Source organism: Babylonia areolata, chromosome 13 (assembly GCF_041734735.1).
Source record: "Babylonia areolata isolate BAREFJ2019XMU chromosome 13, ASM4173473v1, whole genome shotgun sequence".
NCBI classification, from domain to species: Eukaryota; Metazoa; Mollusca; class Gastropoda; order Neogastropoda; family Buccinidae; genus Babylonia; species Babylonia areolata.
The window spans coordinates 37,056,067-37,080,239 of record NC_134888.1 but is presented as its reverse complement, the minus strand read 5'-3'; the positions used below and the strand labels follow the sequence as shown (position 1 = coordinate 37,080,239).

The following is a 24,173-nucleotide window of genomic DNA, read 5'->3' as shown; positions in this document are numbered from 1 at the left end:
ACGTGTGTATGTATGCCGTGTGTGTACGTATGCGCGTGTAAGTGTGTCTGTTTGTGGGTGCGTGTGTCCCTTTGTGTGTGTGTGTGTGTGTGTGTGTGTGTGTGTGTGTGTGTGTGTGTGTGTGTGTGTGTGTGAGTGTGTGTGTCCTGTGCGTTGTGAGAGCGTGTGTGTGTGTGTCTTGCACGTGCGTGTGATAATTGTACGCCAAAGTTATTTGGAATGACAGATTTTCCAAGCATGCACGCACGCGCATGCGCGCGCGCGCGCGCACACACACACAACACACACACACACACACACACCCGTGAACGCCAGACAGAGATGTGTGAAGAAGCGATGATGATGCCAGATATGGCAAGACTGCAGGCTGTGTGGGCAGCAAGAACTGATGCTGAAAGGTACCTAGCTTGACACCTGTCAGCAGTCGGGTGCAATTCTACCCGACCTGCAACCCGCTCCGTCTGGGCCCGACCTTCCACTGTCATCATGCAATATATACGTATGCATATGTGTGTGTGTGTGTGTGTGTGTGTGTGTGTGTGTGTGTGTGTCACACATCAGTGCATGGAAGAGGGTGCAACTGTGCTCATTCCTTCCAGTACCCTCTTTCTCCCTCCCCTTATCCCCCCTACCCCCCGCACCCCCACTCTCTCTCTCTCTCTCTCTCATGAACACCTTTTCCCTTCATTTATGTGTGTGCTACTTGCAACAGATGTAGATTAGCAAGGACAGACTGGACGAACAGGCTATGCCTAAAATCTTAATCCTTGAATAAAAACGTTTTGAGTTCTCTCTCTCTCTCTCTCTCTCTCACGAGCGTGCGCACATTCACAAACACACAAAGTCCCCCAACTCTCGGGCTGAATGTTTCTTCTCTTTTTCTTTTTAAACGAGAGGGAAGAAAAGACACAAGATTGTCGACTGCTCCCCCCCCGCCCCCTCCCCCTCCGCAAACCCAGTTACTGGCTCCCAGGAGAAAAAGAACAAACAAATTAACGTTGGTTCGTCACCTTCTGATCATACCCAATCCACCCTCTTCCATGCAGAGCTGTATATCATATACAGCTATCAAGGGAAATTAGAAAGAAACGAATATTCCGAAGCTGACTTTCCCTACTGTGTATCTGCCCCCCACCCCCACCCCCCTCCCCCTCGTCCCTTGGGGAAAAGGGAGAGGGGTGGGGAGGAGCGGAGGAAGTAGTCTCCAATCGTTTCTTTCTCATCAGCCTTCCGGAGAATATACCCCCCCCCAACCCCCACCCATATCTCAACCCCACCCCACCCCACCCCCAAACACACCATTCATTCGTGTTTAATCAGCTCGCGGACAAAATGAAAATTAAAATAAATGCATCTAAAAACTTTTTTTTTTCAAACACACACACACACACACACACACACACACACACACACACACACACACATATCATGAGCTACGTAAAACAGTTGGTGGACGTACTGAATCGTTCTGGATGCCTGAGTTAATCCTACAAAAACAGAATTTGGCCTCTGCAACCCTCTTTCTCTATCTCGATCTCGATCACACACATACACACACGCGCGCGCGCGTTCACGCACACACATGCGGAGTGAGGGTGAGAAACAGTGAAGTGAGAAAGAAAAGGCTGGGAAAACAGGACACAAGAGACAGAAGGCGCAGACAGACAGACGGGCAATAGATTGTGGTCAAAAGAGCCTCTTTGCCGTGGTAGACAGAGAAAGAATAGACAAACACATGAAGACGCTGGGGACGTCCACAGCGAACAGACAATTGTTGGGGCGAGCTGGTGGGAAAAGCAATCCACGATTCAGCGAGCATCTCCTGTATCATATTCCCTAATTCCCATAAGCTGCGCAGCCACCTCGGTTATCTCTGTCATCAGCTGCCAGCCTCCACCATCATACCCTGTGCAGCGGGAAGTGCAGGGTGTCAGGACAAATACCAGGGCAGAGGAACAGGCATTCAATTTGTGTCTATTCACTACAGTATAAATGTGGACCACAGGACAGTGAAGAACAAGACCTGCCTTCACCTGTAGGTCAGAAAGCCGCCACTGGTGCACAATGTCTGCTTCTTAGTTTATCTGCCGACAGTGGAACAAGAGCCTATACCTATACGGTATCTTTTGAGAGGAGGCCATTCCACAATGATGAAGACTCCTGTCGTCAGAGCGGAGTCCTAGTGGACGCAGCATCCTACTATGTTATCAAGGTCTCAGGTCCCACGGTCATACGACGTCTACTACTACTATTACTGCTGCTGCTTTTGATACTACTAATAAGAACTTCGAATACGAACACGATAACAACATCGAGTCTCATTATCTCTCTTTGTCATATTCTGAGTTTCCCCAGGGCAACTAGAGCAAAGTTTTCCATCTTACTGGAAGGTGGCAGAATGGTTAAGACGCTCATCTGACAATACAGTGTACGTGAGGGTCTGGGTTCGATTCTCACTCCAGTCCGTTTGGAAAATCAAACTGAGCGGCCTGTCATTCGAATGAGACAATAAACCGAGGTTTCGTGTGCAGCATGCACTTGGTGCCCCGGAAAAAAACCCCATGGCAACAAAAATATTATCCTCTGGCAAAATTATGTGGAAGCAATACACTCTCATAGGTAAATAAATAAATAAATAAATAAATAAATAAATATATATATATATATATGCACTCAAGGCCGGACCAGCGCGTTGGGTTATGCTGCTGTCATGCATCTGCCTAGTAGATGTGGTGCAGCGTATATGGATTTGTCTGAAAGCAGCGCCGTCTCATTGAGAAGCTGAAACTGAAACTGTGTAGTTCTGACCACAAAGTTCAGTTGGTTTTCCATGTCACCACCATACAAAGACCCCAGCTCCTGACTGCTACAAACAGTGACATTCAACTATAACAAGAGAGGCAACATTCTTTTTGGATGAATGAGTAGATACTTTTTCTTTTAAATTCACTTCATTTGTTTATTTATTTATTCCTTAATTCATTTATTTGCTCAACTAATTATCTATTTACTAACAGTCCCCCACATCCATTTTTTCTCTCTTTTTTTTCTTTTTCTTTTTTCATGTTTTGCCCAACGACACACATAAATTATACTCATATTTGCAGTCATGAAACGTGTCAGACAACCCACGCACACGCTCATGCACACGCACACGCACACGCACACACACACACACACAGGGGTAGTTAGTGAGAGAAGGAGTGGGACAGATGATGAAGAGGGGGATCAGGTAACAGCACTGTCAGCGCGGCGGTGGAGAAGATTCCTTCAGTGTTGGCATGTTTCCCTGCTGTCACATTCACTGCATGTCATGGCCAGACCAGACCAGGCCTCGGGCTGTGGTACACTCACACCCTCTTCAGAGAATGTGATGGTCGTTTCTGCGGTCTCTGCCCTCTACTTCCCCTTTACTCCTATACGCAGTGCACACACACACAAACGCACACACAAACGTACTACTATTCCAGTTTCTCTCTTCCAGCTACACCACAGAGAAGTAAAGAGCCAGTTCAACGAGCAGTATCAGTGTTCAGATTCGAGCAGATATGCAAGCCCTCAAGCACCATCCTTCTGGTGCATGCCGAAAAAAAATGTGCGCGCATGCCACGTTTGTGTGAAAGCGTGCGCGCGCGTATGTGCAGGCGCGTTACAATCTTTAAGTGTGTGCATAAGCCGTATATGTCTCCGTGCACACCCGTCTGTCAGACAGACATAAACAGAGACATCGAGAGAGAGGGAGAAAGGAAGGGAAGGGAAGAGAGTCAACAACACACACTCCATACAGATTGGAAGGTGATGGTAATTATCTTCTATTTCATGATGAGCGGGATTACAGTACCATATGTGGTTAGTTCCTTGGCACACCCATCTGATTCCAGTCTTCCCTTCCTCCCATGTATACCACCCACCACGTGGTTCATGGGTGTTGTTCAACCCTGGCTGGCTGTAAAGCAATATGATGAGGCTGACAGTATCAATCAGACAACCAGGGTACCTCCCCACCCCACCCCCATCAGCAGCGACAGCAGCAAGAGGAAGACAAGTGGCCTGAAGTGCTGAGGGAAAGAACAGTTAAAAGACGGGGGGGAGAGTCTCCACCCTATCATCCATCCTTTGTTTGGACAGGAAGAGAACCCCACCACCCCCACCACCCCTCTCCAACAGTGCACAGGGACTCCACCTACGTGTGTCAGCCGTCAACAGGGTGGTAAAGAAAGTAAGGGTGGTGGCCTCTCCCCCTCCACACCACCACCGCTCAACTCCTCACTCAGGTTCCACGCACTACAAGTACAGCAACAGAGCCACACACAGTACCGAGGCAGGACTGGAAGTAGTTGTCAGCTGCAGACAGAGAAAGCCCTCATCGGCTTCCCATCAAGCTGCAGGGGTCTGAAGAGAGAAGCCCAGAAATGTCTTTCTCTTCCTATCCTGCACGTGCACATTGAGGGTGCCTGGAGGACAGGACCTCCCGCTATACACCCCATGATTGTTTCCGCAAAGGCAGTCACAGAGATAAGAGATACTAAGGTGTATAAAATTTCGAACTGGACACGTGTCCAGAGGAAGAGACCTTGCAGAACTGGTCACAACATCCCTCTTGCCCAACACCGAAGATTCTGACAATCATGAACCTGTTCACGTCAACAGAAAATAGGTATCTTGCGACCAACTCCCTACCTCCACCCCATCCCCATTATCTCATGCTGCTCTTGCCTAAATTTATTCCGTCCATAGCTGCGCCATGGCCACTGGGGGATTCCAGGTTTGTTAAAAGCTCAGAACTACAAAAGGCCAGGGAATACGAACACTAAAAAAAACACCCGCCCACCAAACACGTGATTCTCAATTCACAAAGAAAACTGAAAGCCTCTAAATAATAAAAGCTCACACCCAGCAAGTCTCAACAGCCGACACCATGGTTGGCAGGCATGGGGAAGGAACGTGAGAAGAGAGATGCAAACAGGATACAGGTGTTGGGGTATATCGCAGCATCAGACCGCAGGCAGCGCCCCACACCCACACCGTGGCCGCCCTGACGGCTGAGCTCTTGACAAAACAAGCAGGACACGGCCCAGCGACACCTGAACACCCCGCCACCTCTGACACTGCTGCTACCCGCCACTGTGCTATGTTTGTCTGACCCAGGATAACTCCGCTTACTTGCTTCCTAGCCTTTTTTTTTTTTTTAAGGAGCGGGGATGATAGCTGATCTTTACCCCATTACCCCAATGCATAGATTATTATGTGAATGTGGGGTGATCCACTGTTTTCCTGCCCCTACTATTGTCAGTTCATGAGCTAAATAACTGTGTGATCAACGCTGAGCAGTGTCCTTCATGCTACAATTTACTAATGTCAACAACTTTTTTAAAGACTTCTGTCAGATACTCTGTATATTTCGACAGGACCTTGATAAATGTATCACTAATCTGTCCAGTTCATTTCATAATTTTAGGTGACAAGTATGAAAAAATTTGCATAGTTTAAAAAGAAAGAGCGTGGATGCTAAATGTAAACTGTTAGCTTCGGTTAGTTTCATATATCAAGCAAGTTTTGAACCGTACCACCACTATCGTGTAAATATTTGGTAAGAATCGTACTGGTTATAAACCACTGCACAGAAAGAATGCTTGTTCTCCACACTGGCGATGGGCAGCTGCAGGATTGTTCACCTGTCTGTCAAAGGCGGGGACGTCACGCTATGCCACCGATCATCACAGCATGGCGCCCATCCCCACATTTCATGCCACACGTGCATGCAGAGCCAGGTGGTGCCCCGCGAACCGCTCAACGCCACCTTTCTTCTTGGGGGTAATCAGGACGCCGCACCGTGTGCGCAGAAGGGGGGCGATGGGAAGGTGGGGGGGAGGGGGAAGATGGCGCTTTGTGTAAACCATAATAGATTGTCGTGTATGCACAGTTGGCTGTTCACTGAAACGTTTGATGTCACCAGCGGAACACAACAAACAAGGCAAGCAGCTCCAGTAAAGGGATGTTTACAGTGTCTTCACATAGGCCATCTCCTGCGAAACAACGCAGCTCACAAGCCAGCAAACTGCTCGGAACAGGTTTTAAAGCCAAGGAGGAGTGGAAGGGGCGTGAGGGTGAAGGATGGAAGGAGGCAGTTGTGGGAATGACAAGGAGACGCAAGAGACAAGCAGAACAAAGAGGAGAGAAGACTAAGAGAGCAGACACATAGCTTACAGGGCTGTGAAAATGAAAGCAAGCAAACGCAGAACCTCAAGAGGACAGAACGAGATGGAAAGTAATGACGGAAAAAGAAGACAACGAGATGAAAGGCAAAGACAGTGACATGACAGTGAAGTGAACGGGGTGGAAAGCAATGACAGACAAAAGAGAAATAGAGCATAGCAAAAGAGAATGCAAGCGGAGACAGGAGGGAAACAGGTATGGAGGAGGAAATAAGACAGGAAGAATTACGCAGGAAGTTGCATTACATCGTAAGTGTTCATGAAATCTTTTCTTCATTAACTTTTTTTAAAAAAATAAAAAAAAAATAATAAAATAAAAAAGTATCCCACTCAACCAATTCAAAAGTAAGTCAATGCGACTGGACTGTCTACCCCAGTGCTCTAGTGGCATAAAGACGTTTGATAACAAGAGAACGCTGGCCATATAGGAGAAGCATGAGCGAAGGAAGAAAGACTCAACTTCTGGAGACGTTTTCCCTTGCAACACCTGTGGGAAGTGCTGCGCATCCAGAATCGGCCTCTTCTCCCATATGAGGACACACACCGACAGATAAGCCTGCCTGCCTACTCGTCCGTCGGTCTGACGGGAGACTCCATTATCATTATTGTCTACCCCAGTGATGACATGTAGTACTATTATCAATGTCTCAAGGCACGGAGAAATAGCAGAAACAGCATTCTTGGTGGGAAATAGCAGTGTTAAGGCTCCTCTGCACACATTCAAACATACTAGCTGCAGAACTGTGGTCAAACCACTTTGAGCCGTTTCAAGGCTCTAAAAAACCCGTCTTCTGGATTCTGACAGGTCAACAGTATTGTGAAGCTTGGTCTATGGTAAAGGTCACATGAAACGCATATACATGTATGTATGATCGGAGGTCAGGGCTTAGTGTCTCAGTTTACTTTACCTTTGAGAAAAAAAAATCAACTTTTATCAACAGATACGGGGTTTCAAAATTTCCTGCAGCTTAAAAAAGATGTTTCTATTCGGGTATGTCTCTTGTACGCTCTTCCGGGTATCCTTTGGGTTTTTTGTTGTTGTTTTTATTATTATTATTTCCCTGTAGTTTTCTTCACTGATATTGTCTGAATTGCGATATTTTTTAAAAATTATAAACAAAGAACTGGAAATCTATTTTGGTGGCCCAGTCTCTTTTTATACAATCGCAGATCTGTTCTTCACCCTCTTTAAGGGGGTCTAGAAGAAAACAGAATATGGTAAACATACAGGTTGAACGACGAATAATCCTATTTTTTGTTAGTTTGTTGTTGTTTCTAATGGAGAATCGACAAAAACCATGTCATGATCACCAGGGCAGGTAGAATACAAGAGGTGACTATGTTCAAAGAGCCACTGGTAACAGATCGACCACAGAAAATGGACACGCCGCAAGTGCTAGACTTCACTCTGTGTAAAACCACAGTTATAAAATACCTTAAGAAAAACGATTATTAGTTTCCAAACTAATCAAGATTACCTTAAATGTATTCTGATTTCTAATGTATATCTGGGAGATTTAATTCAACCACCTACTCATAGCATTCGCGTTATATTTTTTTTTTTTAAATCTTCAAATCGTGTTAAATTCAAAAATCTATTGTAAACCAGATAGATACTAAAAATAGAAATAGCAATATTTGGATGTCAGAAATTTTTCCAGTCACCAGAGTCCTTCCATCCTTAACAATAATACAATACATAATCTGTTTATTGTTATATAATAGTCACAGTTTACAACTGGTGGGTGACAGAAGTGTCAAATCCGGAGTTTGTACGAACACACCCTACCAAGATCGCGAACCAATCAGCCAACGTCTTTCCAACACTGGCAGCCCTTAATCCCACCCCTGCACTCCTTACCATCAGCCTCAAAGCCCAGCGAGGTGTTGCGCCAATAGTATGAAGGAGGGAGTATGGGGAAAGTGAGGGTGAGGTAGAGCCAGGGGCAATGATCACAGAAGGTGGTGCAGAAGGACGGAGAGGGGGGTGGGGGGGGGCTGACTATGTCGGAGGGGAGACAGGCTGCAGGTTCCAAAGTAAACAAGACGGCAGGAGAAGGCATGGGAATGCCAGGAGATTGTACCGCTATAACCCATAACTATATGATTCACCTCCCCCACTCCCTTCTCTCACCCTTATCTTACAGACTGTCATTCTCTCTCTCTCTCTCTCTCTCTCTCTCTCTCTCTCTCTCTCTCTCATGTGGGACTACGTGGCAAACTTCCTTGCTTTGACAACTGAACAACAACAAAAAAGCAATTTTCACTCTTATTTTATCTTCCTTTCAAACGATGAAAAGAAAAGTTTATTTAGGGAATACTACAACCTTAGAATGTTTGTTTAACCGCCTTTTAATTGCGAAATGTATCCGAAAAGCAGATCCACTTTCCACATTATCTACGGCTTTTGTGTTTATTAAAATAATGTATAATTATGCACTTCCTCAGCAAACACACCAGTGGCCTTGCATTGGTTTTTCGGGGCTCTGAGATTTCTCTCTCTCAAAACAGACATTATCCCCTCCAAAACTGTCTGTCATGTTCTTGTCATACTTTCACATGAGTATGTTTCGGATGTTCTATTTATACTGATATCTCCTCATCCTGCCTTCCATAGATACTGTTTGCTCATTCCGCATGATGTTTTCTTGTCCTAACTTCTGTACATTGTGTCCTCATTCCGCCTTATATATGCATTTCCCGATGATGACTTCCATGCATTTTTTTTTTTTTTTTAGATTCCGCCTTGTAAATACACACAATATTTCCTGGAGCTGACTTACATATACAGATATTTTCTGATCCAACCGTCCAAAGACACCATTTTTGTTTCCCCTGATGACAAAGGCACGTCTGTGACCTTCCCTCTTCCTGCCATTCGCATGATCCACCTCCACAGACATTCCCTGTATCGTATCCTATCCTATCCTATCGCAGTGTATCGCATCATTTTCTTGTTACAAAAGATTTCTATCTCCGTGAAATACAGGCTGCTCTGCCAAGGGAAAGTGCGTCGCCACAATGCAGTGTACTTTCGTCTGCGTGTACATGTTTGTTTTGCTTTTTGTGTGTGGTACATGTAACTTTGCATGTGTGTCTTATAAACATTTGTTATGGTTTAAATGACATTAAAATTGATTCTAATTCTGATTCTGTATGTGTTTCCCAATGTCAAAGTGGAGTTTTAAAAGCGGTATTTTGCCAGTTCTCCGTTCACTCGTTATCCATACAACTGTCCCTTGTTTATCTTTTGGTATATTTTTCATAAAAAAAATAGTTGCTACATTCATTTCACTTTAGCAGTACAGTTGCGACTTTTTTAAATGTGTTTCTGACACTGTCTTTTGGAAAGACTGTCGTTGTTTAGAACATGGACAATAAATGTAAGAACAGCAAAGTGGTACGCTGCTGACATGTTTCTAAGAAATCACGTTTTAAAAAGCATTAGTCCATCATATTATTATATTCTTTTGTCTTTTTTGTTCATCTCCTTTCAGGCGTTGACAAAAGCCCATTCGATATGTCCTTAAGTCTCTTTCTCTTTCTTTATATCTTTCCCCCACCCCTCTTCACTCTCTCAAGCGTGTGTACACACACACACACACACACACACACACACACACACACACACAAAATGTCTGTAGCAGTAGCACGTCCATTTTGCCAGGGCAGGGTGTCTCCGGTTGCACCCGAGATGCCAATCGTGGAAGTGTGGCTGGCTGTGCAAGTTATTCTAGCGTTCCTCGGGCTGCCGAGGTGGCTCAGGTGTCAGACCAAGAATGCCAGAGGAGTTTGTCAGGGCTACACTCGGGTTTGAACCCCCGTACCCTCAGCACCCCTCCCATCCGCCGGCTCTCCCGCCAGTGACAAACACCACGTGAGGGTGACGCAAGGAAACCAAAGCACGAGAGCTGGATGGTTTTTGAAGAACGCACCCCACCCATCTGATCTGAACCAAGACTGGATTCTTATTTGCGCATTTTGCGATGCTCCGCCACATCCTGCAAAAACGATCTGCACGAGAACGTCTCAAAACTACCGGCCCTCCTTTCCATTATTAAAACAACAGGCGCCCTGATGGCGAGGCATTCCACCAAGAGCTTGACATCTTTCCCCTGCTTGTAAGGTTCACATTTCGCTTTGCTTACCTTGACGTCAAATCATAGGCACAAAGAATTTCCAAGGCAAGAGATAACTCATTACAATGATGTTCATGCATGTACTACTGCTTGTGCTTGTGGTGTTTGTGCGCATGCATGTGGAGGTTGGGGGTGAGGGCGTATGCAAGGCCGTGCCTGTACGCGCGTGCATTTTTCTTTTCTTTTCTTTTTTTAACCGTGGTTATGCGTATGTGAGAGCACAGCCACACACAGACATATCACTAAGATAATGGTTCACCAATGAAGACATTGAAATAAAAGAGAATGGAAGAGGAAGGAACAGTGAAACAACGTATACTGGATCCAGTGCTATTTCCAGTACACCGGGGGGGAGGGGGGGGGGGGTATTGTTCTTGTCTATGTTGTTCATGGACGTTGCATTGACGAAGCCGCTACCCCTACCTTTAAGGCAGACTTTCCGTCGTTTGAAGTTAAGGACAGTGAGATTGGAGGCGGAGAAGATGTTGATGTTCATCTGCATGCGCACGTCCACCTCGGCGCTCATCAGCCCGGAACATGGTAAGTTCACTTTGAACACTGCAACAGCGTCATCACCACACAGATTTAGACAATCCATACATCTTCAATCAATCTATGTACCTTCAACTAGTCCAACACTAAAACAGCACCACCACCATGCATCTTCAATCAATCCAATAATGCAACAGCGCCAGCACGACACATCGTCGATCAATTCGATAATGCAACAACGTTACCACCACAAATCTTCAATTTAATAATGCAACAGCGTTACCACCATACATCTTCCATCAATCTGATAATACAACAGCGACCCCACTATACATCTTCCATCAATCTGATAATGCGAGGGCGCCCACACCATACATCTTCCATCAATCTGATAATACAACAGCGTCACTACCATACCTCTTCAATCAATCTGACAATGCAACAGCACCCCCACCACACATCTTCAATCAGTCTGATAATGCAACAGCGTCAACACCATGCATCTTCAATCAATCTGATAATGCAACAGCATCACTACCCTACATCTTCAATCAAATCCATACATCTTCAATAAATCCAACGCTGCAACAGAACCCCCACTACAATTCTTCAATCAATCTGATAATGCAACAGCATCACTACCCTACATCTTCAATCAAATCCATACATCTTCAATCAATCCAACGCTGCAACAGCCTCACACCACCAAACATCTTCAATCAATCTGCCGCCATACATCTTTAATCAATCTGATAATGCCACAGTGTCACCCCCATACATCTTCAATCAACAATAACATCTTCAATCAATCAAACACTGCAACAGAGTCACCAGCATATTATGTATCTTCAAATCGATCAACTCAATACTGTAACATCGTCATCAGATTTTGTTTTACCGTTGCCATGTCCTGCCCAGACCTGAGTTGGCTTTGAGCTAACAATGGGAAGACCGGGAACACTCAGTCGTGAGTCATTCACTTCACGAACGCGTCTGACCAATGCTCTCAATCTCTCGCTCTCTCTCTGTCCTGGCCGACACCAAGATATATTATGAACGTAAGGGTAGGGTACAGCTTGTCATGTTGTTGCAAACCAAAATCTCTAGCCACAATCACGTTATCATTATCCTCATTGCTATCCGCCATACAGAAACAGGCCCGTAATCCCGTGAACATTTAAGCCCTGCTCTCGTGGTGGCTCGTTTCGAGTTCCTCTCCAGTTTCCAAGACCGCAGCAAGTTCCTGTCAGTTTCTGGTATGGGTAGTATCGTTGGGGTTACTGTTGGAGAGGCGTCGTGGCGTTCTTCACTCTATGGGAAGTACTCACTGTCTGGCTCCGCGACTAAGTGGTTACTGCCTTCCGTACGGGGTTTAGCAGATGGCGTCCTGTGTTTAGTAAAGCAGAACGCGTAAAAGTGAGCACAACAGAAATGAAACTGACTAAGCCGCAGCACAGGTTCTCCTCTGGCGTGTGGTCTCATAAAGACCTAGCGAACTTAAGCTGAATCCTGTGGTCTGCAGGCCGAAGAACTGCGACAAAAGTGATCCTGGGTGTGGCTGGCTTTTATGTGGGGAAAGAGTGGATGGGATAAAAAGTGTGAGAGTAATGCCACTTAATCAGAAGATGGTGCGCCAAAAAAATGAAAGTGAAGTGGATGGGAATTTGGGATCATGAAAGGAGAACCCACCTGACAGCTGGTTGGGCACCATGCCGCTCAGGCTAATGTCGGGCACGGGTACCTTCATAGCACGGTTGTTGGACACGGAGAAGTTCATGCTGTAGAACATCTGAAACAAAGTCACCTCATCTCAGCTTTCATTCTATCCCTTCATTACAGAAACTTACACATGAAACATGACCACCTCAACTCGGCTCTTTTCATCCTTTCCTTCAATTGACGTACGAAGTTATCATCCAGACACCAGAGAATATTCCAAGGTTTTAAAACTTTGAGCAATTACTGTTCAGTGCTCAGAACTTCAGTACATCTACCCTCATCCCGCTCCCCCGATACAGAAAACTTCACATGGATCGGTACCAAAGTCAAGAATTATACAATATCGCAATAAAGGACCGTAACAAGATGGCAAGACGTTATTAACAACAGGCGTCGGGTTTTAACAAAAGTTGAAACTATGGTGATATTCATACACACGCATGAACATACGCATGAACACACACACACACACACACACACACACACACACACACACACACACACACACACACACACAGAGAGAGAGAGAGAGAGAGAGAGAGAGAGAGAGAGAGAGAGAGAGAGAGAGAGGACAATAATAGTAATTCGTTTCACCCGTTGTGGGACATGCAAGAAGGAAAAACGCATGGGTCGCCAAGAAGACATAAAGAACAATATTAAACGCTCAAACATATCAGAATATTTTAGACGTTTGTAAAAATGCTTTGACATTATTAACATTTCTTTTGAATGAACAGAAGATACCAGACGACCGAATTTATAAGTACAATTAATGGAGAGATGTGAGAGAAATCTTATCCACAAATTTATGTTGCGTATTTCAACATACTTTGGATATACATGCTTTCACCTGGGAGATCGCAAAAACCTCCACCCTTAACCCACCAGGTTCCGGACTGAGATTCGAACCCAGAGGTCATCCTTAAGAGCAGGTGTGCATGGCCTGGACCTGGTGGTAATGAGTGGGAGACTTTTGTTATGTTCTGTTTTGTTTCTTTGTTTGTTTGTTTACCTGTGGGTTATCTCGGAGACTTTGCCACGTGAAGTAGATGTCTTCTATGTTGGCGTTGATGGGCAAGTTGAAAGACAGGGCGTAGTTGTTGATGATACCATTGCGAACATAGTACAGCTCCGCCTCGATACCTGCCACATAAACACACACAATCAACGTCACAGTTCCCTAATGCGAAAATTACTCCAAAGGCAATGCCTGTCACATAAACATACATATCATAGCCAAATGTCTGATGTACAGATCAACACCCATATACTCGCCACACAAAAAGACACAACATAAAATGAAGTTTTATACAAGTCCAAGACACGGAGTTTCTTCGATAAAACAAACACAAACAACCCGTGACCACTAAACCCCATAGCAAATATAACCAGGCTGCGCTGAAAATACCAGCCACTCGGCTAAATTCATCGCCCCACGATTAAAAAAAAAAAAAAAAAAAAAAAAAGTAAAGGAATCGAACCTTCACGTCAACGAAAACAAAACATTTTTATGGGGTAAATAACACTGCAGGGCTGGTAACTTGTACTGAACCTGCAAACAGTTTGAGGGAACGGATTTATCGATGATACAGATAAACTGACTGGGTAGGCGGCAGACAGGTAACGACAGAAGAAAAAACATCAAGACTCACTTGTGCTTCGCGTTTTATCCAGTAAAGGAATCACGAGGAAAAAAAACAACAGAGATTTAAAAAAATCGTTGAAAAGTGCTCTGTATTAAATATGATATATGGGATAAACTTGGGAGAAACAAGAAAAAGAAAAAGAAAAAAGACAAAAAAAAAAAAAAAAAGACATGCGAGCGGGATCGAACCACACATGTTCAGTTCCGATGCAAGCAGACTAATCCCCAAGGCTGCGGCACATCTGATGTAAAATGACTAGATCTAAAACTTAAAGCAATATTGACATTTTCTTCTTCGTGCGATAAATAGATGTGATTGTAGAGGACGTAATAACGCCGTTTAAATCATGTTTTTTGGTGTTTTATTGTATCTCGATTATTCTTTTATTTCGGCGGTAATGGAGACGTTACCATCTCTTTCAAGCACATCGCAACACATGGCAGATCTCTAGATCTGCACAAACCTGGCTACAACGGGCTGAAAGAAACGACCAATTCAATTTTTCTTTTATGTTCATTCTAGTTAATTCAGTGTCCACTTTAGAATATTCATATGCAGTTAAAACGTCGATGATATAGTTAGTAGTATCACTGTAAGTGTTCAGTCCAGAATTTGAGGTCATGTCGTCTTCGAACACAACCTACATTCTAGTGGACCAAACCCAGTGGAATGCAGTTTTTAGAATTTTCGGATTTCGGAACACATCTCAACGAAATAAATCGTTTATGATTCGGAAATACGGTTCAATTCGGGAGACTTACAACATGTTATTAGTATGACTGTGAAGACTGTTTTCATACTATGTTTAAGCCAATTTTGTTATTGGCAGACAAAGTATTTCCAGAAAAAATGGCAATGTTAAAGTTTACTACGGACATACAGACAGAGACAACCGAACATCGGAATCAAACATAGACTCACTTTGTTTACAAAAGTGAGTCAAAAAACGAGGGAAGGGGGAATGACAAAACACTAAGTGACCAAAAGAATAAGGAAAATTCCCAGGAGAAAGAGAGAGGTTTGGCGAATGAGAGCGGAAAATGTCTTAAGACAATACACAAAGCTGCTCTGTCTACGCTAAGCTTTATTTTTACCAACAGTTTACACACACACACACACACACACACACACACACACACACAGAGAGAGAGAGAGAGAGAGACAGAGAGAGAGAGAGAGAGAGAGAGAGAGAGAGAGAGAGAATAAAGGGAAGAACAACAACCATGACACTAGAACATAGAACACGGGTAAATGAAGGGTAAAACAGAAGGTTTGGTCAAATTTGCTTTCAGTTGACTTCCACCTCTTTCTCTCCCTCTGTGTGTGTGTGTGTGTGTGTGTGCGCGCGCGCGCGCGTGTATTTGTGTGAGTGCGCGCGCGCGCGAATGCGCGTTGGTGGGTTTTTTTCTGACCACACATCATGGGCGATTATATGAAAAGGTGCTGGTGATAATGCGATGTTTATTTAGCGATTATTTTTCAACACTATCGCTGTCAGCCTGTGTGCCTTTTCGAAAGCACAAACGTATAAGAGAGGGTAGTATTTCAGGTTTAGATTGATTTTAGATAACAGCAACGGCCTCGGTAAGGCTAAAGAGAGAACGAGACCGTGAGACAGACATGTTGGCTTTGTTTTGATATGGGGATATGGTGTGGTCTTCTAAAGACTACTTTCCTATATAAACATCCTGTTGTGTATCGCAAAACTTTTTATTTTTCCTAAAAAATGAGCTTACTATGACCTCTCAGTGCCTGTCTGTCTCTCTCTCTCTCTCTCTCTCTCTCTCTCTCTCTCTCTCTCACGCACACACACACGCGCGCGCGCGCGCACACACACACACACCCACACACACACACACAAAAAGAGACAAATAATCAAATATCGACTGGGAAACAGTCGTAACCGGGAAACAGTGGCAGAGACGAGCATACAGACACACAGAAACAGAGAAAGGGTGGGGTACAAGCAGACAGGCAGGCAGACTGACTGACTGTCGCGGTGGGACTAGCACTCGCTCCCAGGCCGTAATTACAGGGAGTCTTCAGCGCTCCCAAACCATTGCCACTAAGTGCGCAATCAGTGTGACAGCCTGCTGTCACTGTGCACACTGTTGTTCTCACAGGACAAGGCACGGCTGAGTGCCGTGTCACCAACACGGGCTATTAGTATGACTGCAACAAGCACTGGCAACCTTGGTCTCGTTGTCTCATTAATATAAACAATTTCCCTGTCAATGAGCTGCTTGTGATTAAAATAAGAGACAACTTTGTGTGTGTGTGTGTGTGTGTGTGTGTGTGTGTGTGTGTGTGTGTGTGTGTGTGTGTGTGTGTGTGTGTGTGTGTGTGCGTGCGTGTGCGTGTGTGTGTATGTGTATGAATGAATGTACGCGCCCTCTATACTGAATACTTACAAATCCTTATAGAAACGTTTAAAATGCAATAACAATTGCTGGGGCCCAAATGTGCGTTCATGTAATTAATAGGCTTAAACGTAAAGTAATCACCAACAGACAGACAGACAGAGAAATTATGTGACATCTGGACACAATGGGTAATCTAACATCTTGGCCATGTGAACCACCATGCAATATCTGGACTCTTTGAACAACCTAAAACGATCTTACAAACCTTGGCACTATAAATGAAATTACATGCCTTGGCACTACAAAAGAAATTACAGTCCTTTGAACATGCAGACCTGCCCTCTACAAACGATTTTACAGGCCTTAGCACAAAAATACTTTACAGGCCTTAGCCTTGCAGATAAAAGGTCTTACGCCTCATGCCTAAACGATGTTACAGACCTCGGCACTATGAGCGAACTTGGAAGGCCTTGGCGCTACAAACGATCTAACATGCCTTTCCACTATAAATGAACTTACAGGCCTTCGTACCGTACGCAACTTTGCAAAGCTTTTAAACTACTTTGCAAGGATTTTGCACTGTAAAACTTAAAGGTTTTACAAAGCTATATCAGAATGTTCGAATCACTGGGAATAAGTCTCATTTTTGTACTCGATATTCAGGAATCAAAACGCAACGTGACACTCCGTAAACGAGTGCGATCGACCTGTGCCAATGGTTATCATGTTCACCTTTCAAGGAGCCAATCGAAAGCACAAAATGACGCCAAGAGAGAATATGAAGGTCGCGGTTCGCCCATGAAGAATAAGTTTTGCGATGAAACACTGTGCGAGGTTCGTATACTTTCACGGAGCTGTACCACGGATACTACGCTGTTGGAATTTTCTCACAAAATCTGTAAAAGTAAAATTACAACCTACACCGCGATGATAATATGCTTCAAAACTGCTCTGCGGCTTAAAAAGCGTGTTTTACGTATCACGTAAACTGATATCAAGAGATCATATTACTCATTTCATGTGCATACAATACCTGCCACTCGACTTGTAGGACCACAAAAACTGCGAGTCGAGCAAAAGAGGCGCCTCGTACACACTTGCGCTTATTCGAATCCATCGAAGTGTGACGCCACCTTATCACATCATACGATTTTTGAAGACTTAAACGATCTTGCATTGTATTGGCATTATGAATGGATTTACGACCTTGGAGTTATTGGCACTCTCTCAATATCCTATTTTGCAATACCTTGCCACAATTAAAAAAAGAAAAGATAAAAATAGAAATAAAAGATCTTGACACTAATTAAGAGATCATTCATAGCCTTGGCACCATCGGTGACCTTTAATTATTTAGCTACGCATCAACTGACATCATCTAAGCAATTTTATTAGCTCTTGTCACTGCAGAAGATCAGCTTATAAGACCCTATCACCAAATAAATAAATAAATATAAGTAAAAAGCCTTAGCACGTGGTGCTCATAACACACCACGACCACAAGAGACATACATTACGAAAGAATTTTTGTCATAATCCTGACTTTGTTAATATTCTTAATTGATAGCCTACTACAGTAATCATAGGAAAATCAATATGTATTTTACTGCATTGCACTGCATTGTATACATACTGCACTGCATTATGTTTTGTGCTGCGGCCTTGTCTTCCCTGTGTGAATGTAATGTGGGTGCCTCTCCACGGGAAGAGTGCGCCACCACAGTGTTGTAACACTTTCATATAAGTGTGTGTGTGTGTGTGTGTGTGTGTGTGTGTGTGATCGTTCTGGTTTTTTGCAGGTTTTAAAACAGAATATTTCGAGTGAGTGATAATTTTCTTTTTGACGTGGACTCTTTCACCAGATTTAAAGCACGTGCTGACACAGAATCTTTGTTTATCGTCTAACCAGAAAGTTTAGCACCCAGACCAGCATTCAAAGTTTAGGAGAGCTAGAGAGAAGGTCACGAGACACGCGCGAATCGAACCAGGAGCAGAAGGGTTGGGCGGGGCCTTACTGCTTTAAAACCATTTGACTTTAATGCAATGACACATGTAACCTATCTTTAAAACAATGCTTATTAATGTTGGTGACACGGAATTTTTTTTTTTTTTTTAATGACACCAGCTTATTCTGTCCATCTTTCGGTGCCTTACTTTTGCGCCATGCAGAATCTGCCACGAGAAAAGTGGAAACAGAAATGGACATTCTGTCAAGGGTTGGTTGGTCGCACTGACATTCTTCTTAAACGATGGCAAGAAGCACCTGAAGGCGTGGCTTGTGGTTGAGCATAATCCACTAACTGGAGATTGTACCAAGGGGAGGTGCCATTTTGAGAGGATTGGGGGTAGGGGTGGGGTGGGGAGAGATAGGGTGGAAATGTTCGGAATGGCGGTAACAGATGACAGGGGGGCACGTCTCGCACTAATGATGCTGAAAGAGAGGGTTGAGTTTTCGGGGAGTGGGGACAGTGATGACGGCCACAGATGACAGGGTAAAGCGGGGCGCTGTGAAGGCAGTGTAGAAGTGGCTGTATCGGGTGTCTGGGCCGCAAGCAGCAGAAATAGCAGCGCGCATACAGTGGTGTAGGACTCAGCCACTGCACACCCCCGCTCACAACTGCTGCTGTCGGCTTCCACTGCGGTCCGCCCTTCCCCCTACCCCTTACACATCCCCACCCCACACCCAACAATGGTCCCTGCACCTTCCCCCCCAACCCTCCACAATGGTCTCTGCACCCCACCCTACCCTCCTCTTACCCCACAATGATCCATGCACCCTCCTCAACCGCCACACCTCGCTGTCATAGACTGCACCCCATTCCCCACTACACCCCCTCGCCTGTCCTGTCTTGTCTTCACTCTACGCCACTGATTTCCATGGGGATTAGGTTCAGGGGCGCCCATTTATCACTGTCATAGCTATACATAATTGGAAAGGAGAGACCTAGAGAAGGAGGGAGACGGAGGAAGACAGACACTCAGAGAGACACACTCCCCTCACAACCCCCACACCCCGCCCCTTTTTTTTATGAACACGCTTCGCACTTCATCCCAACTTTCGACAACCAACCCCTCCTCTTCCACTTCCTTTTTATTCCAACCACTTCTCTTTCCTTTCGTGCTTCTTCTTCGTCATCATTGTCGTCATCGTCATTTCCTTCACGCTGACTACGGTGCAGATGTAAAGGAGGGACAATGAAATGACTGTGATTCACAGACAACACTGCTGTGCACACCGAGTCTCAAGCTATATTACAGGTCTTCCTGTCTTGGTGCATCATCAATCAAACTTTTTTTCTACTCCCACTTTCATATAGTCTACGTTCCCATGGGAGCAGTGGGCCTTCCGATCCACCGTTTATTGTTTGTTTGGTTGTTGTTCTTTTTATATTAAAATATCAAATCAAATAAAACATAAAGACTTCAAAGACCATGTTTGAAAGGCGCATAACGTAATTTTATAAGCATCAGAAACACACAAGGGAAAGGCAAATAATCCTAATTCTATTAAACAGGATACATTATAATGTGTATTTTAGAAAATGAACACACGACGGATTTGTTAGACAAAGGAAAATATTGACCAGAAGAAACTTTATTAATCACAATGTCAGAAGAGTGACGTGTGCTTTATTTATATCATAATCATCGTTCATAATGTTCTAATCACTTGGTTAACCCTCGTAATTAGCGAGTACTTTTTTGTGAAATAAATTTCACTCAGTCAGTCCGCACGTTAACCACAGCTGTAGAACTTCAGAATGAATATAATAAATATCTGTTGTGTATGAATTTCCCAAAGTCCTACGTAAGAAATCATCACAGTACGTTAAATCCATAAGTGGAGTCCTACTGAGGAGTACTACTGGTAGTACGTCGGCCTAGGAAGCAAGAGAATCTGAAGGCACGGGATCGAATCCCACGCTCGCCGGAAACTCCCCCCCCCCCCCTTCCCCCCCTTCACTAGATCTTGATTGATGGTCTGGGTGCTATCATTCGGATGATTCACTTCGCACGTTAGAGAACCAACGGCAACGAAATGGTTGTCCCTGACATAATTATGTAAAACCCCAAAAAATCGACTTTGATAGGAAAATAAGCAAACTTTTAGACAGGAAAAAAAAATCGGCGGCCATGCACTATGGCGACGCGTTCTCCTCTGAAAGAGCAGTTCGAGTTTCACACAATTTTTTGTGACAAAAAAGTAACACAATACAATACAATTCAATATACTAAGAGACGACGGAGGGTCAAAGGTAGAAACAGCCCGCCAGAGAAAAGAACGACCGAAAGACGGACAAACGAGCACAATGACGACGCAGCCTACAGACAGGGGCAATGACGACGCAGCCTACAGACAGGGGCAAAGGGACAGCCACGATCATGGCAAAACCTTGGGGGCGAAAAGTGTCAAACACACACACACACACACGAAATATGAATACACACACACACACACACACACACACAGAGAGAGAGAGAGAGAGAGAGAGAGTCAGGGTTTTCTTTCACACGGCCAAATCCAGACTCCCTGCTCGTTCTTCTGCTCACAAACTCCCACAACTTTTCTCCTCTTTCGATTACAAGTTCAACGTTGCCAAGCTGACATGGCGGCCTGTTGCTCTAAAAGCATCACCACCAATGAATGGCAATAAACCATAAGGAAAGGAGGCAGCATGTGACAAAAAGTTCTCTGTTCGAAACCGGCAAGACGCCAACCCATGCCCCGAAGACACGACCAAAAGGCTGTCTTCTGCTTTATTCTACATAACTCAAGTTTTGACTCAGGGCAAAGCTATTCATTGAAATTGAGCCTGGGCCCATTCTTGAATTTAGGCCTTTTTGATTTGTTTGCTTATTTTATTATACTTTATATATTTCATTTTATGCTATCTTATTTTTCTGCTTGTGTCGAAAAGACTGCGATATTACAATGTCTCTTTTTCATTCTGCTGAGTTCAAAACAAGACGCATTTTTTGATGGTCGTGAACTTTTTTTTTTCTGAAACGACATAACGGCTGAAGCAAGAACAAGTCCCGACGATAGGATGATACTAAGAAAAAATGTAACAACAATGAAAATTATCTATTCTTAAAAAAGGGGGTCCCAATAAGAGACTCCGAATTTAACGATTTCTTCACAACTACCTCAAGCATCTCATAGCCCAAGAATATAAAGCAGCAATAACGAATAGTCATTTCATTTCATTTGAACTTTGAACGGTGACTTAGCGGTAATGTGCCCTACCAGGTATCGAGTGTCCACGCGTTCGAGTAATTTTACTTACCCTCTACAAAACCTTAAGAGGTGGTGTAGGAGTTACTCCTTCGAGTGAGATGATAAACCGAGGTCCTGTATGTAGCAAACATTTAGCGCGCACAAAAGTACAAACAGCAACAAAAACTCTTGTCTCTGGCAAAATTCTGTTGAAAAAAAACAAAAACATATATGGCTAGGAAAACAAGTAAGACGCGCTCTCCCCGCTACAGTAGCTCGAATTTCACTAAGATAAATAAATCTGTGACAAAACGCATAATTTCAAGATTCTTCTGTCGACAGCTACAGCCATCAAATGAAAATACTTCAGTCAGGAACTGGCGGGGGGGGGGGGGGGGGGGGGGGCATTCTCAGGTGAATGATCGCGGAAAAGGGTCTTCATGGAGACAGCAGTGGATTGCTTGTCATGCCTGACAATCACAAACAGTATCTCAAAAGTCAATCTGAAAAATAATGAAATAAACTAATGCTGAATACAATTTACTCACAAAGCCAAACACTTTCCGTGACTATACGAATCTGCGGACTTAACGTTTACTGGATTTTCTCAGAGTGACACATTTAACATGACTATGCTAGTTTTAAAATACAAAGTGTCTCTAAAAGACTGAGACCTCAACTGCTCAAGGAATGCAACTTTGAATTTGATAGAGTGGCATCAAAACGACAGACTTTATCAATTAATACCAACCATGAGTGGCATCGAAACGACAGACCTTAATCAGTTAATACCAACCATGACAATGGAATATGATAATCTACATAATTTAAGATCGCAAACACACACACACACACACACACACACACACACACACACGGACATACATACATACATACATACATGCATGCATGCATGCATACATACATACATACATACATACATACATACATACATACATACATACATACATACATACGCGCACGTGCACGCACTCGCGTTGCTTGTATGATTACTTTACCCTTTGTTGTTTTGTCTATAAAGCTTTATGGTTTTCATGAAAAATATAGTGACTGCAATTCTGATCCTGTCACATGCAACACATCACAAAACAACACGCACGCACGCACGCATGCATGCGCCCGCGCGGACACACACAACACACACACACACACTCACGCACGCAAGCACGCGCGCGCGCCAGCCCGTCAGTCAATCAAGAACGTTGTTTATAAGACAGGCGATCAAAAGGGCCATCTGGGTGCTCTCCCTGCTCAGACAGAGGAGCGCGAGGTCCCGTGCGGACGAAATCTGCCGTACAAGTTAGACTGCTTGTTGCAGTTCTCTTTGCCACTGCACTCAGGGAGCTGCAATGTTAGCTGGTCGGGCCTGAAAAAGCCCCAGACACACTGATCACTTTACCATGGAGGCACAGCGGATGATAAACATCCACTGCATTTCAAGCATGACAGATGACAATAACAGTCATGTATGCTTATCTCCCAAATTTATGGGAATTCTCTCTCTCTCTCTCTCTCTCTCTCTCTCTCTGTGTGTGTGTGTGTGTGTGTGTGTGTGTGTGTGTGTGTGTGTGTGTGTGTGTGTGTGTGTGTGTGTGCATAATAAAGGGTCCACAATTTTGTGGTAAAATAACCAAGGTTTTGGGGGACGATTTTCATGCTCGTCTGAGTGTAAAGAAAGGTGGTGGTTAGGGTGAGGGGCAACGCTCTTAGGGGTCAGTTAAATAGACGTTCACTTCATCTCTTTTGGCCTTCTTCGGTTGATGTTTACGGTGTGGGCTGTTACTGTTGACGACGACTGGGTCATGAACATGTAGTGGTGTACTACATTTTATACATGTATTTATATCTCCTGCCGTGAAGTGTCGAGAATTGCGAAATCGGAAATCGGACGGGGTGAGGTGAAGGCCTTTCCACATTGTGTAAACGGGGTTTTGACGACCTGTCGGAAAGTGAATGACCATAACAGCACAAAGGGTGTGATGTCTGGAATACATTTATAACATTACTTAATCAACTAGACAGAAGGTCGATTGGGAACAAACACATGGTCTTTTTTTTTCTTTTCTTTTTTAATGTAATTCTTATGAAGAAAAATCAGTGGTATGTGAGAGAAGCAATAATTGTTAATTAACAGGCAAAGCCTTGGCTCACATGTGATTTCTGCTGAAGAACAACAAAATCTGGAAAAGCAGGTTTAAGAGTGAGATGGAAGAAGAGATTGGAGTAAGAGGTTACCAGTACAAAAAACGATCCAAATCATTTTTTGGTTCACCATCAAAAACGTGTCTCTGTCGAACCTGTGCTGGAAACTGAGTTAAATATTCTTTCTTAAGCACGCCACATCAATCGGCATTTCACTG

At 44.1% G+C, this 24,173-nt stretch overlaps 1 protein-coding gene across 5 annotated transcripts in view; it reads right to left on the bottom strand.

Moving 5' to 3' along the window:
* LOC143288925 (tyrosine-protein kinase RYK-like) overlaps positions 1 to 24,173 on the bottom strand; it is a 101,875-nt gene that overhangs the window by 32,326 nt on the left and 45,376 nt on the right. For all 5 annotated transcript variants that reach the window (XM_076597598.1, XM_076597601.1, XM_076597602.1 and 2 more), the window contains exons 2-4: positions 13,578 to 13,708; positions 12,536 to 12,635; positions 10,778 to 10,912 (exon numbers count right to left, since the gene is read on the bottom strand). In XM_076597598.1, the coding sequence (XP_076453713.1) occupies positions 10,778 to 10,912; positions 12,536 to 12,635; positions 13,578 to 13,708 (366 nt within the window). The remainder of the gene's footprint in view (positions 1 to 10,777; positions 10,913 to 12,535; positions 12,636 to 13,577; positions 13,709 to 24,173) is intronic.